This window comes from Crotalus tigris, unplaced genomic scaffold (assembly GCF_016545835.1).
Source record: "Crotalus tigris isolate CLP2741 ecotype Arizona unplaced genomic scaffold, ASM1654583v1 scf7180000024429.2167931701:2281839, whole genome shotgun sequence".
NCBI lineage: Eukaryota > Metazoa > Chordata > Lepidosauria > Squamata > Viperidae > Crotalus > Crotalus tigris.
In genome coordinates this window covers 1,845,482-1,864,894 of record NW_024100596.1, presented here as the reverse complement: position 1 = coordinate 1,864,894, position 19,413 = coordinate 1,845,482, and the positions used below count along the sequence as shown (strand labels likewise).

The 19,413-nt window shown below is 41.5% G+C and overlaps 1 protein-coding gene across 2 annotated transcripts; it reads right to left on the bottom strand.

Annotated features, from left to right (window-relative positions):
* Positions 1-644: 644 nt before the first annotated feature.
* ARF3 (ADP ribosylation factor 3) lies at positions 645-16,716 on the bottom strand. 2 transcript variants are annotated; one of them, XM_039330537.1, is made up of 5 exons: positions 16,567-16,716; positions 13,325-13,529; positions 11,342-11,452; positions 8,605-8,729; positions 645-2,469 (listed from the first exon to the last, which is right to left on the bottom strand). In XM_039330537.1, the coding sequence occupies exons 2-5, from the start codon at positions 13,470-13,472 to the stop codon at positions 2,308-2,310; spliced, it is 546 nt and encodes a 181-aa protein (XP_039186471.1). In that variant the 5' UTR covers positions 13,473-13,529; positions 16,567-16,716; the 3' UTR covers positions 645-2,307. The 2 variants fall into 2 exon arrangements, with proteins under 2 accessions (XP_039186471.1, XP_039186472.1); XM_039330538.1 differs by lacking the exon at positions 16,567-16,716 and adding an exon at positions 16,347-16,453.
* Between the last annotated feature and the right edge of the window lie 2,697 nt (positions 16,717-19,413).

Below are 19,413 nucleotides of genomic sequence, written 5' to 3'. Positions count from 1 at the left end.
ATGGGATTTAGCAACTCATCCAATATCTCCTTTCAATACAGGAAGAGAGGGGGCTAAATGCCACTTTGGATTAAAGACACCCACATCTCATAGAGAAATGCAGCTCTCTGTTAAGCTGTTTCTAATTAAAATAGTGCCCATGTGTCCATCACCACTCCTGAGCAACCCAACCCTGGCCAAAAGGACCTTGAGGAGGAGGCAGGAAATGAGGGGGGGGGGGGTGAGAAGGGGAAGAGAAATAAAGATTCAAAATGAAAGTCACCAGTTACTATGGAGCTGTCAATGTGAGAGCAGAAGGAAGCACAGATCATTGTGTTTTGGTCATGGGTAGAAGCCCAGAATCTTCTACATGGAACCCCTTAGCCCACTCAAGCACTTTGACTCGTGGCGCACTCCTAGAAGTTAAACAATTCTTAAAACAGATTTTCAACTCTCAATTCAGGCTTGAGAAGAACAGGAGATGCACAGATCTCAATTCATAGAACATGCATTTCCCACAGAATGTTTGATTTGCCTTAAGCTGTGCTCCAATGATAGAAATAGAAAGGAAATAATCATTTTGAATTATGAACGGTGTCACGCTCATCCCCCCTCCCCCTCCCTCCCCATACCACCAATAGAAAGAGCAGATAGGAGACAATAGCTACATAAAACGAGTTTAATATCCAATGGGAGTGCACAGAGGTTGTGGTGCATCCAACTGTTCAAAGAGGGGAGGCAAGAAAAACACAAACAGGGAGCCATGGCCCAAAGTATGAAGAAATCAGAACTAAGGGGAAAGGAAACCACTTTACACCAAGCAAAGGGGGCTGAGGTTTTGAGGGGGAAGTGGCAAGGAGAGAGCAAACAAGGAATAAATACACATTTGCCAGAAGTGAGGAGGGGAATACACAGTACCAACACTGTCCAGAGGCAGGGAGTGACCCGAAAGTTACATGCAGTGACCTGGGCTTGACCCTAATACAATCATTACTCCCCAAAATTAACAAGGGAAAGGGGAAAAAAAACCGACTCTGCCACTTCCCCCAGCATAGGAAAAAGAAACGTTCATGGGCCAGAGTAGAGATCCAAGGGCAGCAGAAGGAGGACGGGAAAGTTCTCCACTGGGGCCATATCATGCAATAGCCATGAGAGAACCCCCTCCTCTGTGAGGTCCAAGGGGAGAGAAATAGCAAGTTGGTTGGTGGAAACATTTAGCAGCTGGGATGCTCTTGCATGTGTGCATATACATCCCTTGGATGGAAAGTCCAGGCCAGGTAGCCAAGGGTGGCATTAACATCTGCTCAGGTAGCTTTTGATAGCCACTGGTCCCAATAATCTCCTCCAGCAGCCCATTGATGTTGATCCCCTTTTAAGGAGAGGTTGAGGAGAAGTAAAGAGAAAAAGAAATTTGCATGGCCGAGGAGACATTATTCAGGGCTTTAGTGCCATTTGGTCTAAGAGGTTGGAATGCAAATGATCCCGCTCATCAGCAGCATAATAGAGCTAACTGCATGAGTCATTAATAAGACTGTGAACAGGATGATAAAATGGGGAGCAAGAAATAGAGCAGGACATTCAATATGACTGCAATCTCATTAATGCCAACAGGAGGAGCCAGCTGATACAGACAGGACAGCAAGAATACATACTATGGGGAATCTAAAGTCCTTCTGCTCCTCCTCCCCCTCCCCCCATTCTTCCCTTGTCTCCCTCAGCCCCCGCAGATGTGGAGCTACACACCGTCTCCCTTATTCCTGGCCTCTATGACACAGAAATTTTCCACCAACCTGCACCAACAGCACACAAAAGCAAGAAGCAGCTGCCATGGAGGAGTATTGGTCACCTCCAAACAAAGAGAGCTAAATTTCACAGACCACCAAAAATACAAAAATTGATCCAACTAAAAGATAGGGGAGAGAAAGAAAGAAAGAAAGAAAGAAAGAAAGAAAGAAAGAAAGAAAGAAAGAAAGAAAGAAAGAAAGGCCACAGAATTGGCATCCAACTCCCACTTGTCCCAACCCTCCCACCACACCCATATATTTTATTATCTCTATATATATATTTATCACACACGCACGCGCACACACAGAGACCGTGCAAAAAATCCTGGTAGAACCAGAACATGAGAAAAAGAGAGAGAGAGAGAAATCAAAAGTTAGCCCCAACCATCCCACTCCCACCCTCCCCCCAACAGCAACCGGTGCCGGCAAGAAACGCAAAACCAACAGGGAAGAAAGGGTGTGACAGAGGAGGACAGGAGGGAGGGGATCAACCCAAAATGGAACCAACAGTGAGGGGCTTAGCCCACCACCCTCCCTCCTGCACTCATTTCTTGTTCTTCAGCTGGTTGGCCAGCCAATCTAAGCCCTCATAGAGGCCATCTCCACTGGTGGCACAGGTGGCCTGGATGTACCAGTTACGATGGCGCAGTGAATGTAGGCCCAGCTTGTCCGTGATTTCTGCCGCATTCATGGCATTGGGAAGGTCCTGGGGAAGGAGGCAGAAATAAAAGAGATGAGAAACTAAACATGACCAACTGTGCCCCAAGACTGTCAAAATGAAGACCTTAGAACAGTGGTTCTCAACCTGTGGGTCGGGACCCCATTTGGGGTCGAACAAACCCACGGGGTCGCCAAACAACGCAGTCCGCCATTTTTTCCCCCTTTTCCTTAGCTGTGCTACTCCCTTTTATTCTATTGGCTTTTGAAAGCCAATAGAATAGACTCTCTTGAATAGAGTCTAATTCTATTGGCTTTCAAAAGCCAATAGGAATTGTCCAGGCTGTCTCTGCCCTGCTGAGCCCGCCAAAAGTCCCATTCTGCAAACGGTGCTGCACCAGTTGAGTAGTCCTCGACTTACGACCGGTTGGGGGGGAGTCGTGGCATTAAAAAGGTTGAGAACCACTGCCTTAGAACAAAAGGAGTGCTCAGAAAGTAACTTCTGGAACTGATTAGGAGCCAATGCTTATTGAATCTACCCTTCTTCTGCCTGGGGCCTCTTGAACCAGTCCCATGCAGGGAGCTGGTAGGAATCTGCTAAAGGAAACCACTTTTGGCCTGCAGAGCTGGTCCACTTGCTCCTTATGATAAGAGTCTCTTTCCTGGTTCATTCTTAGCTTTGCTGTTCTGCCATCTGGTTCTGTAGACAGGGGAGTTCATTCATGGCCTCCAGGTCTCTACTGAGTCCAATTCCCAGAAACTGAGGCATGTTATATTGAGGCACAAAGCTCATCAAAGCAGAGTTGTCAAGCTTAAAATAGCTTTTATAAGAAAGCTTTTGGAATTGCCTCTTGTCCCACACAAAGGCCTGAAATCCCCAGCCCACATTGTAGAATTGCTTAAACAATGGAATCCTTGTCCCCTCCCTCTGCTAGTTAGGATTTTATATAAAAATCCAATTGCTGGCATGGAAGAAGTTTGCACTTAATGTGTTGTACTACTCAGTGATGTGAGCAGATATCATTTAAAATCTTTATGAATTGCTAGTTCAAGATCTATTCTTCTTACCACATTCATCCAGTTGCTTTACCCCTGAGGATTTACTCCCAAGTAAGCACTCTTATGAAAAGCTATTTGGTGTTGTCACAGAATAGAAGCTGCATAAATTGTTACTGTACATGGTAATCATGTGTCAACCTTCTGTCCAAGTGACAGATGAAGAAGACAATGACGGGAAAAGAGGGAAGAGACATCTGGGTAAATTAGTCTCCTCCTTGGAAACTTTCGATGATAGGATTAAAAGTATGTTAAATGGTATCAAAATGCTCCTTTTCATTCTACTCATATGTGCAAGCTGAGGAATAGTGCAGATATAGTTCAAACAATACTATTTTGCATAACTTATACTGCTTTTGCTAATGATAGGGAATCAGAGCCTGAATCTAAATCTTATTTAGTATGTTTTAATTTCCAAGGAATAGCAAGATTACAGCATCTACTCTGAAGTGTATTTTTCCAATGGAAAGGGATCCTAACCAGTGTTGAACCGACACTAGACTCCTTCAGAAACCAAATTTAACATTCGATCCAAGAGTTGTCGGGCATGGGGCATTCCTACAGCACATAGCTGCCAATGTGTGGGATATATTTTTCCTCAATATTCAGTTGTCCTCACTTGCACAGCAGTAGTGACAAGACCATTCAATCTTAAGAATACATAGAAGAGTGCATCAAAGCAAGGTAGCTGCAACTTCTTTTCATAGAAATAGCAACTAATGGAAGAAGCAAATGCATCTGTACACATTTGGCACATTTATTATCAACTCTTTGCCATGGAAAATAATTATTTGCATCCATCTCCCATTCCATTTGATGTGTAAACTGCAAGCACACCTGCATGCTGGCCAGCTACACAATGTAGCAACAGAAAAGCTTTATAATCCAAGATAATACATACAACAAATAGTTTTTAAAGGAGGGAATTGAGATGGTCCTGGGCTGCAGAAGAGGATTCTTTTTATAAATATTTTATTAATTTTCTAGTTTTGCAATCATAAGTATTTAATAAACAATGTGTTGTCTGGGTCTATTAGTAATTCAATAGTACATATTAACTTCTTCAGTCTAGGCCCATCCAATGCTTCCTCTCTTCTTCCAGTAGTACACATTTTTCCACACTAGGCAAATATAATTCTTATTGTTGTTAATACATATACAATTGAATATCAACATCTTTGTTACATTTTTCTAATAATATCAATAATGTTGGTTTAAAACATCTTTTCTAACCCAAATATATCTTAATTGCATTTGCACTTAATATCCATTTGTTCAATATCCTCTTTTCCCCATTTTTTTAATTTTAATTTCCCATCAGTGTTCAAAATGTCTCTATTGCTTATAATTTCTCATAATAAGTTCTATTTGGGTAACCAAAAGCTTCCCTTATTCAGACCCTCTTAGCATTTTCATATTTCCCTTCTCATATCCAAATATAATATTCTAGTTACAAATCCTATCTTTCTAGTTATACTTCTATTTCTAACCATTATCTATTCTCAGCCACGTTCAAACATATGATTAATAATATAATATCCCATCTAATGGGTCAATACCTCTATTTTCTTCAGTCTTACTCTAGCTTTCTTCTTTTGCCAACTAACTTTCCAAGTCAATGCATTTGAATCATCAAGTAATTCTTCCTCTATTTTTGTGTATATTGTTTGGAATAAGAAAGACAATTTGATTAAAGTATTTTGGAAGGATGCTCAGCCCACTGATATTCATTAAACAGCCTCCCTCCTTCTCCAATTTCCTACAATTCTCCTAACAGTTCTATCTTCCATTCAATCAGCTCTTCTTTCTTATCATCAAGTGTGTTCTGAGATCTTGACAGGTAAGATATCTTCTCCATTTCCAATATTTTCACTACGTCTTCTAATTCTTCGTTTGTCTGATTCTGTCTGTCTGTCCTCCATCTTTGGATCTGCTTCCTCTGATTTTCCTTCTATTTACTGGGTCGCTAGTTCCTTCTTTGTAGTCATTTTCTGAGTTTGTAGATTTAGATTTAAAAAACATTCTTTTATGTTTGTGTTATCATGAGCTAAGGCAATTGTCTCTTGTACTGATTTTAACATAGAAAGAATTTCTTTCTTTAATTCATCATTTTCTTGTTAGTATGTTAAGCTGGGGATTTTGGGGACAGGTGTTAGGGATGGTTTTTTACCATTTGAAGCTGAGTATGGAACATCCATTTTGTTTTTGTATGTAGTCTTTATAGTCTGATCTATTTAGGGATTTAAAGAGTTTCAGTCAATTGTCATTTGAACTCCAAATTATTCAGCCGCCTGTCAATCTGTCCCTTAGGTCTCCCCTCAGCAAATATTAGTAAAGTTCAAATTTTTCTGTCCAATGAAAAACATATCCTTTCTGTCCAGAGAGAAAAGAGCAATTAAAAATTGTTCATCAATCAAAGGTTTATAATCTAAAGTATTCCATCATCTCAATCGATAATGCATGTTTCTTCTATAGTGAAATAGCTCCAAGACACAGCTCTAAAAGTCAGTTAGTATTTATATTCATAGTCCAGGCAAGCCAGTTTCAAAATAGTTTATTGTGTCTGCCACAGAAATAAGCAGCCCAAGAAGCCTTTTCTTTTCTCTTCCCCTTTTCCCAGCTGCACTCTTCAAAAGTGAAAGTTTCTGAAAACAAGAGTCTTATCTGAGTCTGGGCTTCCAGCCAAGTTTCCTTTAGGTATAATAAATTGTAGTGTTGTAGTTTGCCACCAGATGTCGTTGATGCCGTCTTCCAGCTTTTTACATCCAAATTTATATTACAAGCTTTTTAAGTCTCTTTAAAAAAAAAATCTCAAGAGCACTTTTATTCCCCAAATTTCAAAGTTATATATATGTATTGATTCCAAATTAGTCTTGTAATTTTCTGCTTTCCCCCAAGCAATTAATTCACCGCTTTTCTTTTCCTGAGGGAATGGGGTGAAAATTCCCCTTCCCTCTCTCATCGTGGAGGATTCTTTGCTTTGGGCGTCTTTCCCCAGGAAAAAGTAAGACTTTCAAGTCATAAAGAGAGGATAGGGTCTCACCCAGTTCCATCCACATTGCTCAAAAGTTGCTAGTTAATTCTTATTTTCTTCGGTTGTCAGCAGCTTTTGACTAGCCACACAAATGTAGCCAGTCTTTCCCCCACTGGTTTGGAGGGCTTCCTCAGATCAAACAGAAGGGCCGCCGCCCTCCCGCGATCAACGAGGGTCCCCTCCTACTCCACTGCCTCTTTGGGGCGACTTTTGACTCTTTTTAGGGTCCCCAGCAGGGCAAAATTGAATGTGGAAGACGGAGCCCCGTCTTACTGCGCCCATTACGCCGCAACATCAAACTAGAAGCTCCAAAGAAGAGGATTCTTGATAATTCTTGTCTGTTATAGCTGAATGGGTTAGTAATTAATCAAGAAAATTCACTAAAGCAATAGCTTAGGCTCTACACAAAGTAGCAACCACAGGGAAAAGAAAGAGTTGGGTTTGCTTTTCAACACTTATAAGGCAAGGAAACACACAGAGAACAATGTACATTACCAAGAAACAGCTGCATGTGTCAATGTTAAATAGACTAATATGAATGAATGTCTCCTAATTAATTGCAACCTATATAGAAACTTTATTGTGTGCATTATTAACTAAAAGCATTTTCAACCTGAAGAATTCTGAGTTCAAATTTGAGATTGCACACATGCGAGGGTCTCATTTGGGAATTTATGAGTGGACACTGCACAGATTATAGGAAACGAATATCCTTTCTTTGCCAAACTTCTTAAGGTATCATTTAAGCTCCACCTATTTTCTTCCTGGGGAAGAGATGCTGTGGCAATATAGTACTCCATTTATAATGAATGGTTAAAGTGCTTCACAGCTAGGATATCTAATACAAATAATCTTCAATTTACAAGAGTTCTTTAGTGATCATTCGAAGTTACAATACCACTGAAAAACAGCAACTATGACTGTTTTTCACACAACCATTGCAGCATCCCCAAAGTCACATGATCAAAATTCAGATAGTTGGCAGCTGATTCATATTATTGGCAGCTGCAGTGTCCTGGGGTTATCTTTTGCGACCTTCTGACAAGCAAAGCCAATTGGGAAGCCAGATTCACTCAACAACCGAATTACTAACTTAACTGCAGCGATTTACTTACAACTGTGGCAAGAAAGGTCATAAAATGGAGGCAAAATTCACTTAGCAAATGTCTCGCTTAGCAATAGAAATTTTGGGCTCAATTGTGGTCTTATGTCCAGGACTACCTGTAGTGACTCGCTCCATAATGTATAGAGAAAAAGTATGAATGGGAAGAAGAGTATGACAAGAAGGAATGGGGGGGGGGGGGAAATGTAAGCCCTTTAAGGTGGCCTACATCAGGAAACAGACTCCATCGAGATTGTTTAAATCAACAGCCTGGTTGTGTTTTTCCTTCCCTCCTGTGCCAGACTAAGGCTCCTCTCCCAGGACTCAAAGAATGTTTCTGCCCTTTTTATTTTTGTAATTTCTTCGGAGTATTTCTCTTATGGTAGTCACATGACTCTCTACAGAGAAAAGGGTAGATGGACAAGTGTGGACATATGTGTTGAATGGAACAGAGAACAATTACAGCTATGCTGCCCTACCTTCCTTACATATCTCACAAATGAGCTTGATGCATTTGGGTGAATATGTACTGTCTTCTATTTATCTGGAAAAACCAGATAAATAGAAGACAGCGACAAAAAGGAGTGTATCTGATTATCTTTGATTATGAGCTTCTTTACTTTTCAATTTGGTCCAGCCACAACCAAAGTACTGTGCCCAACTAAATCTTCTCTCCTGAAGGAATATGATTCTCAAACACCCACCACCTCCCCAGACAGGTTTTCTCCTGAATTAGAACATATGTTGTTAACCCTTTGGGAATCCCAGGATCATCCATCAACAGAAAAAGTTGCTATATGCCCTTTTCAAATCTCATTTCCAAAATTATCTCTGATCCACAGCAAACTGGTAGACAGAATGCATTTAGATTGAATGCAAATGTCAACCATTCTCCATAGATGGGAGACCTTCCAAACATCTCTGCCTCCAGGATACTTGACCTGGAATCAACCAGGCCAATCTTCAAAACAGTCGTTCCATTCCAGACTCACCTGCTTGTTAGCAAAGACAAGGAGAACGGCATCTCGGAGCTCATCCTCTGCTAGCATTCTCATCAGTTCTTCACGTGCCTCATTTACTCGTTCCCGATCATTGCTATCCACTACAAAAATCAGACCTGAAAGAGAGTTTGTCTGTTTATCTAAGTGTACAGAAAAAAAAATATAAGATTAAAAGAAATTGGGTATTTTGTAAAGCAAAATATGAAGAAATGGAAGTTAGAATTACGATCCCTTCAAAAGAAAGGATTATTGAAAAGAATAATCAGAAATTCTGATTATTACAATGGGCAGATCAGTCCCTCAAAAGTGCTGGAAACTTAGAAAGAGGAAAGCAAGGTTGTGAAATAGCCTCCAATTTGAATTCTCCAATGGGAGGAGGAAGAAAAGGCTTTTCCTTGGAAGCCCACAGGTTATTTACTAAACAAGAAAGATAGGAGGGAAAAAAATGGACTTAAGTCACCTTTCCAAAAGAGCAATCTTAATAAATTCACTAGTAGATTAATTTTGGGCTGACAACAACACATTTTTTACTTTTCCCTTGTCCCAAATACCTGAATTGGCCTAGTTTTCACAACTGATTGGCAGAATTATGCACTAAATGAAAACACCAGATTTTAAATTCTTCCCTTATGTGACTAAGGATACTGCCTTATCGTGAACCAATCCTCAAAAAGAAATGTGAAGACAGAAGTCCATTCAGGGTGTTTAAATCAGCCAATTAATTTCATACCTTAATCAAGAAACCCAAGTTAGGCTGCCAAATTCAAGAAATCAAGGGTTCTTTTATAGTCCATGGATTTCAAACTGTATCAGATTATCACAGAACCCTAATTCTTCAGGTTGGAAACATTCCACTGGATCATACAGAGTAACTCCAATTAAAGCCACTATGAAGCAGGTTATTCTACATCAGTTTTGCAAGACAGGCAAAAAACGCAACTAGTTCAAAGATTTCCCCCCCCCCCCCCCCATGTATCTAGCTTGCTCACACATGCCTAAGTAATTTGTGGACAGAACAGAAAGTCTGAAAAAATGCAAAAAGACATTTGGTCAATTAGATGCAATTCCTAATTTGCCTGAAGTGAGTAGCTATTTAAAGACTTGAAAATTAAAACAATTGTTTTTTTTTAGTTGAGTTGCAAAGCTTATTCCACCGCCACATTGTTCTTAGGGTTAGCAAAGACTTCATAATTCTTAATCTATGCATACCATTGTATAATTTATGACCACTGCATAAGTTTAAATCTCAGCAGATTCTAAGATAATTATCTCATGGGGAAAAAAAGAAACAAAAAAACCAAATAGCAGTGTTATCAGACACATAAACTTGCTGAGCATCTTCGCTGCTTAGAAATCACTGCTTCATTTTGAAACTGAGAGATAGCTACTGCTTAATCATTGCCTCTCTTGTGAAGAATGTGTCAAAGGCTTCAAATGGACCCTGCAATTAAGATTGTTTAGATAGCTCTTCCTAATAAAACATTCTCTAGCTGGTTTACAAAACAGACCGATCAATTGAAAGCTTTTAAAAAATCACGAAAGTGCAAACAGAAGCAAGCTAACAGACTGCTTGTGACTGTGTTTGGACCTATTATCTGTATTGCTTCTGTATGGATTCAGGAATTTTTCAAAATATAAATAGCACCAGTAAAATGAAGCCATATAATAAAACAATTCATTGCCTAATACAGGGCTTTTTAACCTTTTCACCCATTGTACCACTTTTAGGATATGGCAATATCCGAGAACCACTAGTCACCTAGCAAGGTGTCAAAAACTTGAAGACCCCCCCCAAAAGGAAAAAAGTGATAAAGTTCAGGTAGTCCTCAACTTACAACAGTTCGCTTAATGACTGTTCAAAGTTACAATGGCACTGAAAAAAGTGTCCCCCCCCAAGCCACAGCCGAGCAAGACACCTGCCTGCCCACCCAGTGATGCTCTTTCTCCTGTTCGAGATTTTCATTGTTGTGAGCATTTCTGTTGAGAATTGGCAGCGGGGGTGGGGTGAGGGGGGGGTGTTTGGTTTTTATTTCCCCCTATCTGCTGGGTGGTTGCAGCAGGTTTTGGTCACTTCACATGACCCTGGGACACTGTGACCGTCATAAATATGAATCAGTTGCCAAGCATCTGAATGTAAATCACAAGACCCTGGAGATGCTGGAACATTTCAGTTGATCGGCGCTTCTTCTGGGCTCAGCTGGAGCCTGGCGCTGATCCTGGTGCTTCCACTGAGCGACAGCCCCGAAAAAGCGCCAATCAGCTGGAAAGCGGCATGATCCTGGCGCTTCCGCTGAGCCCTGAAAGCCCTACAGCTCCAGCCATCTCTCGCTCAGGCTTGTGTGGTGCTGCCACCAGTTCAGCTCATTCCCCTCCCCCACTACCACTTTTCTAGGATGGTCGCATACCACCTGCCAGGTGTCAATGTACCACAGGTGGTACCCATACCACCGGTTGAAAAGCCCTGGCCTAATAAACCCATGTCACCTAAAAGGTACCTGGAATAGGATTCCTTCAAAAGCAGTATTAGTATCTGGTGGGTGCATATCTCTAAGTGCTGGACAAGCGCTTACCCCTGAAAACAGCAGCAACTTCAAATGGATTTCTAAGTAATTAAGAAGAAAAGGAGGCTCAAAGACCTGTTAGTGTGAAGAGCAGGGAGAGAGAGCAAGCACCACTTTGTTAATCCCAATAAAGAAATGATTTCCCCCTTCCTCTTCCCTTCCCATACCCTGGGTATTCTGAAAATAGTGTCGCCAGAGGGGCCGTATCTTGTCCTGGCCGCCAACGTCCCATACGGTGAAGCTGATGTTCTTGTATTCAACCGTCTCAACGTTGAACCCTGAAGAAGAATAACAGGATCAGAATTTGGGCTGCACAGCAGAAATGTAGCCTTGTCTGGCAATCGAGAACACGGAGCATGAAGAGACATTCAAGAGCAGGACTGAGAATCAGGCATTGCAGAGGTCGCAGCTAGTCTTCATATTCAGAAGTAACATCCCTAGTATTAACAGGACTTTATCTATATTTATTAAAGTACAGATGAATGCACTGCCCCAGGATTAAGTTGGCAGACCTGTTTTTACATCTAATGCTGCCTCCATGTAGAACAGTGGTTCTCAACCTGTGGGTCGGGACCCCATTTGGGGTCAAACGACCATTTCACGGGGGTTGCCAAACCACGTTGTCCGCCATTTTTTTCCCTTTTCCCTAGCTGACCTCCTCTTATTGGTGGCCACACCCACTTGGGGGTCACCACAACATGGGGAACTGTATTATGGGGTCACGGCATTAGAAAGTTTGAGAACCACTGATGTAGAAATTAAAGGAGACAATTCTCCTGCTTACATTTAGAATTTAAAAGAGGGCCTTAAGCTTCAGAATTCATCAGCAAGTAGTACTTACTTATAAACATGTTACAGTGAGATCTTAAGAATATTCTACTTCCCCAATCAGAATCCCAGCTGTGGAAAAACAGCAGGTTTCAAGCAACCAGAAGCTCCATAGTATTACTAGCTCTCAGTAATCTCACAAATGAGTCATCTTTTCCCACATATTTGGACAAAAAAATCAAAAGATGCAATCCATGAAGCACCATTGCTATGCAATCTGTTCTTTGCCACAGGGGTCCAGCATAAGCACCTCTAATGAACGGAGGTTGCGCAGCAACATTGTATGGCCAATTGCACTCCAAACACCTTTGGATGCTCTTTGGTTTAGGACAGGGTCTTCAAACTTGGCCCTTTTATGACTTGTGGACTTCAACTCCCAGAATTCCCCAGCCAGGCACACTGAAGTCCACAAGTCATAAAAGGGCCAAGTTTGAAGACCCCTGGTTTAGGACAATGCTGTTTCCAAAGTTCTCTTTGCAAACATGTTAGCTCACTTTCGTCATTAAAGGAGACAAGAAATTTCTATTGTACTCAGGAACAACAATGGCATTTTGATAGCAATTGGCTATGATGAGTAAAATGGAGTCTCTAAGTAGCAAAGCAGAATATCTTTGAGCAGCAGTTGCCTGGAAGAAAGTTGTTTCAGTATAGGCTATCACGCTCTTTGTGTTTTCTAAAAAGATGTGGGCAATCCCTTAAAAAATTCAGATCAGATAGATTTCTGGATCATTTCAGAAGGATCTGGCATACTCTTACTGCACAAAGGCATCTTCAGAGTGACTTTTGTTATTAGAAGCCAAATATTCGTTATTAGGTAGACCTTGCCCTAGTAGGCCTCCTAGAACACCAATAATAAATCAAGTATAGGCAAGCGACTAGCGTCACAGGCAGGTTTTGCCCATGTGTGTGTTTCATTTGTCATCTAGCTGCTGCCAGTTCTGAGTCACTCTCATTAAGTCTACTGTGTGCCACATCAGGGAGAGAGAAAAAAAAAGAGTAGTTCAGATGACAGATGACAAGAAAATACCTTAACCTGACCCGGTGTCCTCCAGATGTGTTGGATTTCAACTCCCGTAATTCCAATCAACAGGACAGAGAATGCTTGTTTAAATTTATTGGATGACATGCCTACAACACGCCAATCTTTCTAGAAGATTGCTGTGTTATAGGCACAAAATCCCTGACAAGAAGATAGGAAGGGTCCCAAGCGAAATAAGATATTTGCTTATGCTACTGCCCCAAAATGACTGTCCAGATTCATTCTGCAACCAACTCATGCTCACAGTTCCACTTTTGAAATGGAAAAAAAATGGAGGTCATACCAATAGTAGGGATAGTGGTGACAATCTCTCCCAGTTTGAGCTTGTAGAGGATGGTGGTTTTCCCAGCAGCATCAAGACCCACCATAAGGATTCGCATCTCTTTTTTGCCAATCAGGCTCTTCAGCAAGTTGCCAAATATGTTCCCCATGGCAGCAAGTTCAACAGTGCAGGACTTGGCTTCTTCTGTCCAGCTGGTGTCAAAGTCCTATGAATGTGGAAAGTGCCATTAGCTGGAGAAGCAACAGCTCCTTCTAAAATAGTGTTTCTCAACCTTAGCAATTTTAAGATGTGTGGACTTCAACTCCCAGAATTCCCTAGCTGCTGGCTGACTGGCTGGGGAATTCTGGGAGTTGAAGTCCACAAGTCTTAAAGTTGCCAAGGTTGAGAAACACTGTTCTAAAATGTCTTGGAGTGGTCAACAGAACCATAGGAACAGATCGCAACAGTCTTGAGACTACAGAATGAAAGATTTACAGGCTAGCACACATGTGGCTCTTCAAATAGTATAAATCTCCCCATCAATCCCTGCTCTTGACAAATTGGCTAGAATTGACAATAATGTGCATATAGCTTTGTACTAGCAAGCCTTACAAGAAGGTAGGCTAGAGTAGCAGATAAATTATACACTTTCTTATAGGCCTTCTATGAAATTTCCTGGTTCTAAAACATTTCTGAAGACCAAATATATTCAGACACATAAGCACAAAACTTTTAACTCAAATTCAACAGGCACTCACTGAAATCAATACAACACTCTCAGTGATCACGATACAAAGACATAGAGAAGTTTTCTCTCTCTGTTTCAGCATCTCTTTTAGCTCACTCACACACATATTTGACATGGGAATTCAAGTTGCCATTGGAAAATTTCTTGTATAAGGGTGCAGAATTGTTTTCATGTTGAGGGCTTACTTTAAGTGATTAGCATCCCAGAGGCTAAACTCCTAAAAGTGCTCTGAGCCAAGACAAAGAAATAGGTACAGGACAAAAAAAAAATGTTTTAACATTGTTTAAATTTAAGTGAAATTATGTAATTAATATGTTTGTATTGTTTTAATTATTTCATTCAATTACAGTAAAGATTACTTCTGGTAACTTTTCAAGCAGCTCAGGGGATCATGTCCAAAACTGTGGGAGGCTGCAAAAAAAAATAAAAAAAAATCCCAAAGTTATCTGTTTAACTTCAAGCAAAAAAAAAAAAAAGTATAATGTGAGCTGAAATTTTCCTGAAACCTTCTGCAAATAAAATTTAACAAAGGCTATTTACCTACCATGTATTTTCCCACAATACTATCTACATTTGCAATACTGGAGCTGCTTGAAAAAGAAATATATCAATTCTACGTGGTTAGGGATTTTTTTTATTAGTTGGTCAACTGAAGGCCATTCTTGGTCAAAGAAAATTGGAAATAGCAACTCATTACAGTAGCCGCATAATTTCTCTGCCTTCCCTTCAATAATCATGGAATAATCAATCTCATTTGAGCATTTCATCATTGAGGCTTAACAACATCCATCTCATTCATTTCTTTTAAAGCTCTCATACAAACACAATTCACAGCCATCAGGTGCACATTAATCTCTAAAAGCAAGTAAAACAAAATAAAACCAATCCTCATTATACATAATTTCTTCATCAAGTGTACAACTTTGGGCAGGGTCAAACACAGTGGTGGGTTACATGAGTTTAATACAGCACACCCAGGCCCAAATATTTAAGGAATAAAAGGAATGTTCTGTATTCCTACAAGAAACAAGGCCAAGGTCAGTATGCCTTAGTATACAGAGATATACAGAAGATAAATAATGCATTTAAGCCTCAGATTATGTGATGTGTTTTCACACAGATGCAATCCAACTGGGAAGAGTTTGGTTCCTTTACACTTGAGATAACTGCTTATTTTTCATCTCCTTATCCCACAGTCCCACTAGAAAGCTATTTCTGCCGAAGGAACAAACATAAAACTAATATAAAGAGAACAACAGTACATATAAGATTCCAGAGATGGTGCTAGAGGCAGGATAGGCAATACAGAGACAGTTCAGTCCTGTAAGGAACTCTTTCTCCTGAGTGACATTAATGAAAAGCAATCCAGAGGCAAGGGGACACATGTGCCAGGCACTGCCTGTCACACAAAGCATGCCAAACAAACTTCCCACGGCAATTCTTGCGCCCTATCCCACTTCTCCTCCCCCCCCCCCGTGTTCCCCGCCAAAATATGGAGGCTCAGAAACAAGAGAGTTCAGTAGGCTCGGTTTCCCTGCCCAAACTCCAAGCACAAGAAGGACCATTCAATCTCCCCTGGATTTAACATGGCAGCTTTGGGAGCCCGGAAGCTTCCCCACATCCAGAATCCCCGCTCCGGTTTAGACTGGAGGCACCAGGCGCCCCCTTTCTTCAAGAAGCCCGCCTCTTCCGCGCTCTTCGGCTCGAGCTCTTCAGCTCTGCAGGTAGGATTCGCCAGGACCAATTATTATTATTACAGCCTTTCCCCTTACCTTAAAAATTACGCAGGGGCCCTAGCAGTCAGGATGCTGGACGTCACCCTCCCTACCTTCCCTTTCTTAAAACAGTCCGGGCCACCCGGGCTCTCCCTTGCGACGCCCCTCTGAGCGGCACCCACCCAAAGGGGTGCCGTCCACCCACACGCGTGTGCGGAACACGCAGCTCCTGCTGCTCCTGCCGGAAACACCGCGCCTCCCGCACCGTCACTGGGAATCGCTCGGCGACGCTGCCTCCGTTGACACCGAGCCTGTGACACCCCCACATTGCAACGCGCACGCTCCCGCGGCCCTGGCGCTGCGGGCTGGAGTCCTTTGGACGTCCTCCCTTTATTGTTTCGGGTTCCGAAGGAACGACACCCCCCACGTCCCCCACCACCACGGCCACACACACACACATAGCCCTCTCCCTCCTGTCCCAGCCCCCTCCCGGCCTCCCACACGGTAAACGCCAGGGAAAGCCTCGCTTCTCCCGCCTCCGTGCAAGCCGTTGCCCAGCCTCTCCTCATCGCCGCAATACCCGAGCCGGCCTCTGGATTTCCGAATGACTTCCGCGGGAGTCCCGGCCGGCCTTCTTCAACCCCGGCTGGCCACCGAGCGCCCTTTTCCTTTTAGCGGCGATATTTCTTCCCTCTACGTCGCGCCTCCCCTCCCCCCTCCCCCGCTTTCTTTCTGGTCGCTGGTGGCCGTTTCGGTCGCCGCCGCCCCCGCAAAGCGAGCCGGGCCCCCATAGCACCCACCTGCTCCTGCGCGCGCGCCTCCGCCTCCTGCTACCCAGCTGACTCTGCACTCTGAGTCCCCCTTCCAGCCGGAAGCAGCGGCGGCGGTAGCGGCAGCGGCAATCAAGCAGGCCCGTGGACACGACGCTCTCGCGAGATCTTGCCACCCCAGCGCCCGGTTGGGTCGAGGACGTTCCTCTCGCGAGACTGTGTGGCCATCGTCTCCATGGTAGCGGCTGCTGTACTGCGGGGTGGGGTGGGGGGTGAACACTGCCGCATGGAGGGCCGTTCTTGAGTTGCATCTTGGCTCTGATGGTCATTTCAATTGATACCGGTATTAGTTATCGGAGGGTTCCTGTGTTGCAGAATGGCTTGGAGAGCTTGTGCCTGAGTTGTCAGCTTTTATGTATATATAAAATGATTGTGTGTGTGTGTACAGTATGTGTGTATGTATGTATGTATGTATGTACACATCTTTACTATTTTGCCTTTTTGCTTGATTTGAATATTGATAAAATATAGATAGAATATAGATAAAACTTTTGCTGCAAAAAATCCAATTGAAGGCCTGGGGAAAATTGTGATATGAATAAGTTGTAATACACCTTGATCACTAGGTGAGGCTGGACCTGATAATATCTAGGTGCCATCAGGAACTTCTTGATCCATTGTTGAGATATCTAAAATTCTTAAGTAGCCTAGAAATTCAATCTCTTTTTATTAAAAAAATAAAATCGTTTGGTCTCTACCAATTTTTTTTGACCCAATGATTAGGGTTTTTTTTTATTCTTGTCAGCTTATCCTTTCTCCTGAAGCTGAACACAGTGGCGATGGGTGCACTTTTGGAAGATCTGAAAGGTCAGGCTGGGGACAGATCACTCTTTGTATTCGATAAGAGTTGACACTGACTTGATAGCAAATAATCAATTAAGCTTATACTTGTGTCATCTATTATATTATCCAACTCCCTTGTCTGCTGTCAGCCTCTGTTTTTTATCTACTTTTAGTTTTTTTAAGTTTTGGGGCCCATCCAATGCTTTATGTGTCCAAACAGTCTTTCTTCTTCACTTCCAAAATGATACAATCAGCATATCAGAGATTGTTAAGGTTGAATTTCAGTTTCTCCTGTTCCAACATTTCTTATTATTTATACAGCCTAACCCAGGGGTAGTCAACCTTGGCTCTTTTATGACTCGTGGCTCTTTTATGACTCGTGGACTTCAATTCCCAGAATTCCTGAGCCAGCTTAGCTGGCTCAGGAATTCTGGGAGTTGAAGTCCACGAGTCATTAAAGAGCCAAGGTTGACTACCCCTGGCCTAACCTAATTTAACCTAACCTAACAACCTTCAAATATTTTTTCCCAATTTTTAACTACTGTATTGAGTTGCTCATTGCTGCCATCTTTATATGAATGTTCCCTTGATTTTTGTAATTCTCTTAGATATGTCTCTTTTTTCTCCTCATCCAATTGTTCTCAGTTTATTTTCATTTCATCTCCTTCTTGCTCCTGGTTTTTCCCTAAAACTCAATATTTACTTGAGAATTACTCTCTCTTTTTTTACTTTTACTTTCTACATTTCATCAGCAAATTTCACATATAAGCATACAGTTGTGTTCATTTGGTTTTTTACATTTTAGGATATTTTTGTTTGCTTCAGCTTTAACAATGTGACACATTTCAGTTTAGAATCCTTCAAGCAGTCTGTTTAGCCAATTTAATCCTTTAATTATTTACCCTTACTGCACAATCATTTGGGACAGGGCTGAGATCTACATAATGGTTTTATTTTCTTTAAGAAAGAACTAGTCTAGTTTAATTTAAAGCCAGGGGGAGAACTTTTAAAAACCTAGTAAAAAAAAAAATCCAGGGCAAATATAAGATGAAAATAGATTCTACATCTCTTGTTAGAAAATCCTAGTGTTCTTATTCTGTTGCCAAATCTGTCTTTAAGTTGGAAAGTGATCTGATTTATGGGTAAATTCAAGCAACCAGTAAATTGTTACCCAGGAGCTTTTCTGACATGTTTTTGTTTGGTCACAATATTAAATTTTATCAGACAATAAGCCCCATTAAATTTAATCAGACTTTGAATAGTTATGTAAAGAATTACACCCGTAAGAGTGAAAAATAAAAGATGATGTCTTATCTATATTTAGTATCACTAAAACTCATGTCTGTAACTAACTGGGCTGTGTATCATGAGACAAAACTTTTTCAACCAAGGTAACTCAAATGGGTTAATTTACAGAATGCATCTAAAATCCAGGAACCATGAAATTTTATAAAAAATGTGATAAAAATTATCATAAGGCATTTTATGAATAATACAAAATGTACACAAAACATTTTCTGATGTTTGACTGTGCTGTACTGTTCAACATGGGCTAGTTTCAAGGGAGATGCATCTCTGAATCTCTATCTGGTTTTTAAAGAACTTTTCAAGTACATTAGAAGCTCTGCCTTTGTTGAAGGCACTGAAGAATCTGGTAAAGAAATATTTCTGAAATGATGACCCAAGGAGTCATGAGTTTATTTATTTTATTTGCTTATAGTTCATAATGAGGTCCAGGCAGAAGAAGAACATCGTGGTTTCAAAATCTAAGGGATTGGTTTGGACAAAACTCAGCAGCACTTTTTTGTGCGGCTGCTGATAAAAACAGGATTGCCAACATGATCACCAACATCCGATAACGGATATGGCACAAGAAGAAGAAGATAGTTCATATAAAAACTGTCTCTGTGTCTAGTTGTTTTGGCATGCAATGCCCTATAGTGGTGTCCTGAGGGGAAGAATTGAAACAGTCCAGGATATGAGGGAATCTATAGATACTTTCTCAGCCCTCTTTCTGACCCATGCAGTATACAG

Coding starts and splice junctions, on each gene's coding strand:
- ARF3 (XM_039330537.1), bottom strand. CDS start 13,472: ATGGGGAACATATTTGGCAACTTGCTGAAGAGCCTGATTGGCAAAAAA. Junction 11,453..13,324: donor CACCACTATCCCTACTATTG/GTATGACCTCCA, acceptor ATTCTTCTTCAG/GGTTCAACGTTGAGACGGTT. Junction 8,730..11,341: donor CTATTTTCAGAATACCCAGG/GTATGGGAAGGG, acceptor ACTCTCTTTCAG/GTCTGATTTTTGTAGTGGAT.